At 32.7% G+C, this 7,436-nt stretch overlaps 1 protein-coding gene across 2 annotated transcripts; it reads left to right on the forward strand.

The window, feature by feature from the left end:
- The first annotated feature begins 386 nt into the window (after window positions 1-386).
- On the forward strand, window positions 387-5,517 carry LOC111382463 (probable LRR receptor-like serine/threonine-protein kinase At3g47570). Of its 2 annotated transcripts, XM_023006445.1 has the most exons (5): window positions 387-1,237; window positions 2,667-2,738; window positions 2,806-4,797; window positions 4,934-5,293; window positions 5,389-5,517. In XM_023006445.1, exons 1-4 carry the CDS (start codon window positions 466-468, stop codon window positions 5,269-5,271), a joined length of 3,174 nt encoding a protein of 1,057 aa, XP_022862213.1. In that variant the 5' UTR covers window positions 387-465; the 3' UTR covers window positions 5,272-5,293; window positions 5,389-5,517. The 2 variants fall into 2 exon arrangements, with proteins under 2 accessions (XP_022862213.1, XP_022862212.1); XM_023006444.1 differs by having other exon boundaries at window positions 4,934-5,517.
- The last annotated feature ends 1,919 nt before the right edge of the window (window positions 5,518-7,436 follow it).

The raw sequence follows: 7,436 nt of genomic DNA on the forward strand, positions 1-7,436 counted from the left end.
TTTACACTTCCAATATGCAAATTTTCGTAATTGTGGGGAGAGAGAGCATGTGTGTTTCTGAGAAATGGTGTAGTTTAAATCAAAGAGGAGACAAGTATTAGGTCGAGGAGCCATTTTCTAGGCGTTGAAAAGTTGCAATGAGAGAGTTCAATGAATAGCAAGACCTACTACTACTTTGTTGCCACGTTAATTATTATCAGAGGAAAAAAAAACTGTAATTGGGCACCAAATAAGGTGGTTGGACTTGACTGTCGTTATTCCACAACGGCGGCTCATCGTGACCGCTGACCCTTCTGTCCCTAGGCTAATGGAGCAATATTGAGCACCAATCCCTTGATATAAATATCCTAAGCACAACTCCTAACCATATACTACCTTATCTTGCAGGGAGCTTTCATTTCATAACATAAATACACTTACGAGTTATATCAAACACCTTATTACAGCCACCTCCCAATCTTCTTTATGCATTTCAAATTAGCCGTGGGTAAAAATGTCATCTTTATGTTGCTAACAATGCTTTATTTGCTTATCTATGTTGTTGCATCTCAAAATAGCTCTACTGAAGAGTATGCTCTTCTAGCCTTCAAATCTCAAATTTCTGATCCAAATAAAATCCTGGCCAAAAATTGGTCACAAGGAACCTCTTTCTGTAATTGGATTGGTATTACTTGTGGCAAAAGACATCGAAGAGTTAGAGGCTTACATCTAACAAATATGGGCTTGCAAGGTACTATTCCAAAAGAGATTGGTGAACTCTCTTTTTTGCGATCCCTGATTATTGGCAACAACAATTTCCAGGGATCTATCCCTCATGAAGTGGGTAATTTGAGCCAACTTCGAGAAATAGAGATGCAGTGCAATGAATTAAATGGTTCAATTCCATCAAGTTTTGGATCTCTTGAAAATCTACAAATGTTAAATCTCTCTCATAACATACTCAATGGGGATATTCCTAACAAGATTTTCAACATCTCTTCTTTGATAGAAATTGATTTAACAAACAATAGTCTATCTGGGAGTCTTCCCACGGATATCTGTAACAATCTTCCACAGCTAGAGAAGCTAATAATTGCTTCAAATCAGGTGAGTGGAAACATTCCTCCAAGTTTGGGAACATGCACAAATCTTGAACTACTTTCTCTATCACACAATAATTTTGCTGGAAGCATTCCAATAGAACTCGGGAACTTGTCAAAGCTTCAAATTCTCTGTCTTACAAGAAATAATTTGATAGGTACGTTTAAAGCGTTGTTCTTATATATACATCTTCTAAAACACTAGATAATGCTTTCCAAAAGTTGTGAAAATGGACCAATATTTTTGTTCCTTAACAACATAAATAGTTCAACCTATCCTCATGTTGCTTCCCATGAAATATGTCCTCGTATATATAGCTACACTTATTTTTACCTTGAGCCCACTTCGTTTCTAACGTACTCTTGCATTAAAAAATGTACAATTTTTATTTTTATTTTTATTTTTTTACACGCATTAGACTAAATATTCCATTCTCATTGGAGTTATTATTTATCCTTAATTAAATATCATTTAGATAAAAGGGTGCATAGAGTTATTACACATATTCTGCAATAAAATAGAATTTATGTTTAGATTAGGTAAGTTTGCATTCGCAACTCAGATCGCATACTTTAACACACAAATAAAAACACAAACAAACTGGAAGCCAGCACTTGCAGAAATCATGATTAGTTGTTTGCTAGCTTATTTTAATTGCAATGACTAATATGATGAACTTATATAGATGTAATTTTCTTAGAAAATTAAATAATATTCAAAAAAAAAAAAAAAAAAACTTATTACGTCTAGGCTTAGCCAAGGCATGTTTGGGCTCATAAAACTTGAGTTTGATCTTGCACCTTTATCATGATTCATGTCTCGCACCTTTTATAACCTCGATATAAAAAATTAATGATATCATCACATGCTCTTTAAAAAATGCAATATTCAATATGACTTTTTTTCAACTTTTTTTCCTTTCTCAATTGTGAAATGACCCACTGTACATAACATCTAATATTTCAATGGCTATCGGAAAATATTTGAGAAATTTTAGTAGATATTGAGATATTTAACCCACATCTTATTATCTTTTCATTATTAATTGGATTTAGTTTTTGTAGTTGTAAATATTTGTTAGTTTAGGGACCTATAATGCAATTTCTGTTATGATAAATGATTTGTGTTTTATTAAACATATAATTATACCGCTTTTTATGAAGAGGAAATTTTGATGCCTTTGAGATTTTCTTTGATATTTTATTTTTAGTTTTTAGCTTTTAAATTTCTGCTATGATGTGCTTCGTTTTTTGAAGTATTTTGATTAAAAATTGTAAATGTTATAGGAGTTATCCAATACTATTTTCCGACCTAAATTGATATTAGGTGAGCTTGGTTATTAGTTAATTTAATGCTCTAAATTTCTTCATACAGTGCCATTCTAAAATCAGTCTTATTTTAGAAATAAATATTAGATCCCCTAATATTTGAATAATATAATTTGATACTTTAAATGCTTTGGATTAGTCATACTTTCAATTTTATTATTATTATTATTATTTTTTGTTTAATAATAACCTTTTAAAGTTTTAAATATTTTTGACTTTTGACTTTCTATTTTTTAATATCTTAAAATCTATTCACAGGAAGCATTCCTTATGAAATTGGAAACTCTTCAACACTTCAACATTTATATTTGGAATCGAACATGTTGACAGGTACCCATCTACTACTTGTTACTACTTTAAAGATTCACTTGAGTGTGTTGACAAACACACATTACAGGTACAATTCCGCATTCAATTGGCAGTTTGTCAAATTTGAAGGTGTTGGATGTTTTTAACAACAGTATTCATGGTCAAATACCTCAAACCATCTTCAATCACTCCATGTTGCAAATACTTGGTTTTACATACAATAATATATCTGGCAATCTTCCATTATCACTAGCCAATGGGCTCCCTAATCTCGAAGGTCTCTATTTTGGTGGCAATCGATTGAGTGGAGAAATTCCAAGATGGATTTCAAATTGTTCTAAGCTTATTGTGTTGGAGCTTTTCAATAACTCATTCAGTGGACATGTACCCATTAATCTTGGGAATTTACATGACCTACAATATCTCTACTTATTTAATAATCTCTTGACGAATGATCCTTCAATGCATGGTTTGGATTTTCTAGTTTCGTTGTCAAATTGTAGACACTTGAAGAGCATGTGGATTGGTAACAATTTTTTTGATGGAACACTTCCAAAAGCATTGGGTAATTTTTCGACATCTCTTCAAATATTTCATGCGCCTTCTTGTGGCATAAAAAATATGATTATAAGAGAAATTGGCAATATGAGCAACTTGATCTGGCTACAAATGGGAGGCAATGAGTTCACAGGAAAAATTCCTGACACTTTGAGTCAATTGAGTAAGTTGCAAAAGTTGTTGCTTGATGAAAATAACTTGCGTGGGTCAATACCTGACAACCTTTGTAATTTGGTGAATCTTTATAAACTAGATTTGGAGAAAAATCAGCTTTCTCATCAGCTACCAACTTGTCTAGGAAATCTTACTTCTTTACGCGAATTTTATTTAGCTAACAACTCATTGACTTCAACCATCCCATCCACACTATGGGCAAACAGAGAAATTCAAATAATGGATTTGTCGTATAATTTTCTCAATGGTTTGCTTGTTCCAGAAATTGGTAGTGTGATCAGGATGAGAGAGTTATATCTATCAGGAAATCAGTTCTCAGGTGAGATTCCAAGCACTATTGGGAAACTTCAGAATTTGGTATATCTAACATTGTCAAACAATCGATTAAATGGTTCTATACCTGAGTCGTTTGGTAATTTGATTGCTTTGCAAAGTTTGGATCTGTCTAACAACAATCTCAATGGTGTAATCCCCATGTCAATGGTAAAGCTGGAGTACCTAGAGTATTTCAATGTTTCGTTCAATGATCTCAGTGGTGAAATTCCAAATAGAGGGCCTTTTAAGAACTTTACCTCGAAGTTTTTCATAGGCAATAAAGAATTTTGCGGAGCATCTCAATTTAAGGTCAAGCCATGCAAAGAAAATAGAACTAGATTATCTAGCAAGACCACAATTTTGAAGTACATTTTACCTTCAATTGTTGTGATATTCAGTTTGGCCATTGGTGTAGTTTATTTAATAAGATGTCGTGGGAGAAATAAACTTCTTCCAGCTCTGTCTACTCCTCCCGCCACCATCAAGAGGGTTTCATATTATGAAGTTCTATATGCTACCAATAAATTTGGTAAAGAGAATCTGATTGACAAAGGCAGTATTGGTTTAGTATACAAGGGAATATTTTCAAATGGTATGATCGCTGCTATTAAAGTTTTTAATCAAGATTTGGAAGGTGCAATCAAGAATTTTGATACCGAGTGCCAAATTCTGTGCAACGTTCGTCATAGAAATCTTGTCAAGGCAATTAGTAGTTGCTCTAACCTTGATCTTAAAGCCTTGGTATTGGAGTATATGCCGAATGGAAACCTTAGCAAATGGATGTCCTCAAGCAACTACTTTCTGAATATAGCTCAAAGATTGGAAATAATGATAGATGTGGCATGTGCATTGGAGTATCTACATCATGGGAATGCATATCGAATTGTCCATTGTGATTTGAAGCCTAGCAACGTACTTTTAGATGAAAATATGGTTGCCCATGTTGCGGACTTTGGCATTGCCAAGCTTTTCACAGAAGACCGGAGAATTTTGATGTCTAAAACATTGGGCACCATTGGATATATGGCTCCAGGTAAATGGCTCTGTCAACAGTTTATAGATGGAGAAATGTTATTCACATAATTATTCGTAAATGTAAATTTAACAATATATTTATATTTCATTTAAAATTGCACTTGTTAATTTCATCACATATGCCAATTTTGTAGAGTATGGATCGACAGGATTAATATCGCCTATGGCAGATGTTTATAGCTATGGGATTATGTTGATAGAAACATTTACCAATAAGAAGCCAACAGATGATATGTTTGTTGGAGACTTTACTATAAGGAGATGGGTGTTTGAATCATTCCGAGACGAAATAATGCACATAGTGGATGTAGATCTATTAAATGCAGTTGGTGATAATGTTCGAGCCAAAGAGAGCTTCTTCAGATTGGTCATGGGACTGGCGCTAGAATGCACAACTGATTTGTTCGAGGAAAGGCCAAATATGAAAGATATTTTAACAAGGCTCAGGAAGATTAAAATTGAATCTAGTTAAAGCATAAGTGAGGTAGAACAAGGTGAAGATTTTGTTTCTTTGTCACAATTACTTTTTCCATCTAAAGAGAACATAAAAAGATGGTTATTTGATGCTTATTATATTTTGCTACTGCAGAAAACATGGAAATCGTCTAAAGATTTTTAAGCTCTGTTTCACTTCTGTTGCAGTGTTACAATGTGTTGTAGCAATGGCACAAGTAATTTTTTGAAGTTATTTTAATATGAATGAAATGATTTTTATGTATTTGGTTAATTTGATGTGAGATGCTATAGTGATTGTAATATACTTTCTCAGTTCATTCTGTTGGAAAAAATAGATTGAGTGGCTAATTTTTGCACAAAATTTGAGTGGGACTTGTTGGTTATTTTGGAAGTTCAAGATTGATTTGTGTTCTTCTCCATGAAAAAATCGAAATCATATATTTATTTGCCAAAAATGATGTTTTGCTGAATGAAAAATTGGAGCTCAAAGTGTACTAATTGAAAGAAATTTATGTTGTTGAAGGGAAATCATTTACAAGCAAATACCGCATTAAATAGGATTGTACTTTAGAATGTTATGATCATGTGTAGCATAGATGCTCTCTGTACGTACGCGCACAACGGGTAAATCGAACCAAAATAAGCTTTGGGCGTGGAAATTGGCCTCATAAAAAGGCCTACGTTTTGCTAATTCCTCGAGCTGACCGTTTGAATTCCAAAACTATTGAAACTCCAATATTGATTGCCATTATATATGAGTTAATGGAATTCATGGTGTTGAGCCTATATAAGCAACCCGATTTCTAACAATTCTACACGTGAAAAATAATGCAACATACAGTTTCTGCATAATTTATAGAACACGGTTTCCGCATAATTTTGGTATGCATACTGCATAGTCACACAGTCCTCTATCTATCCGGAAGTATTTGGTGATATTGTTAGGGCACAAGTTTTGTTCCGCAAAGTAGTTTTTGATTCACACAATTTTCTTATTTTTGGCTAATTAGTTTACTTGTTCTGTTTTATTAGAATTTAATATTCTATATTTTGCCTAAGTATTCAGTTTATTGCAATTTAGTCTTTTATATTTTGGGTAGTATCCAAATTCACTGCATATACGATATAATACCTGCACCTGAATTTTCGGGTTTAATTATCAAAATTGAAAAAGTAGGGGCTCATTTGAGAGTTAATCCATCTTCTAGAACCTTGTAGCAAACTTACTATAAATGCTAATTCCCACATGTTTTTGATTGAATTCTTGGTCAAACACTTGCATAGAAAATTCTTGATTTATGCTTGATTGACCAAATATAAGGTAATATGTAGTGTGAATGCAATAATGTAGGAATGAGAGAGAGATTTTTGCTCATTTTACAAATTTCAAGGAACAATTTTCACCATCATGATTTTTTCCTTAAAGATGTATGCCTAATCTTGTTCTATTTAAACCCCTCATTCACATTCACATTCACATTCACATACTACTACTCACTATTATATTTTTCAGTCTAAATAATATACACACATACACGTTCATAAGCCCAGGTGAAAATTATAGAGGGATCAAGTCTCTATTACTCTTTCTTTCAAATTTCACGGTAAGTATGTTGCCTATGTTTAATTATTGTTATGTTATGAATTTCAAGAAAATTATTATGGGTCCTATATGATATGATATGATTATGATTATGTTAAATGGACCAGAGTTTAGTAGCGCTACACATAAGAATTCTTACCATCTGTGCTCGATAAAATTCTCGTGTCTTCATTATGTTGATTATGATTATTATGCGCATTTAAGTTATACACGATAATAATTCATGGTATACTTATTGAGATTTTATAGATCTCACTCTATGATATTTCCTCCTCTGTGGTAACTAATGGTTCAAGGCAGTCAATGTGGAAATGATAATGGGCTAGGTTTAATAAATTATATTGTGTTTAGAACACGACTTTAACTTTCTAGTTTAGTTGTTATGTTGAAATTATTTTCTGCAGCCACATAATAAGACCATAATTTATCTACTTGTTGAATAAAAAATTTATTTCGTGTTCTTATTTTTGTTCTTAAGGAAAAATATAAGTTCTATTTAGTGACACTTGAATAGTCAAGGATTCGGATCATCACTTACGACATATGCAAAATCGGTATGTGCAAATCCAGTATCTAAA

Source organism: Olea europaea, unplaced genomic scaffold, assembly GCF_002742605.1.
Source record: "Olea europaea var. sylvestris unplaced genomic scaffold, O_europaea_v1 scaffold2504, whole genome shotgun sequence".
Classification (NCBI taxonomy): domain Eukaryota; kingdom Viridiplantae; phylum Streptophyta; class Magnoliopsida; order Lamiales; family Oleaceae; genus Olea; species Olea europaea.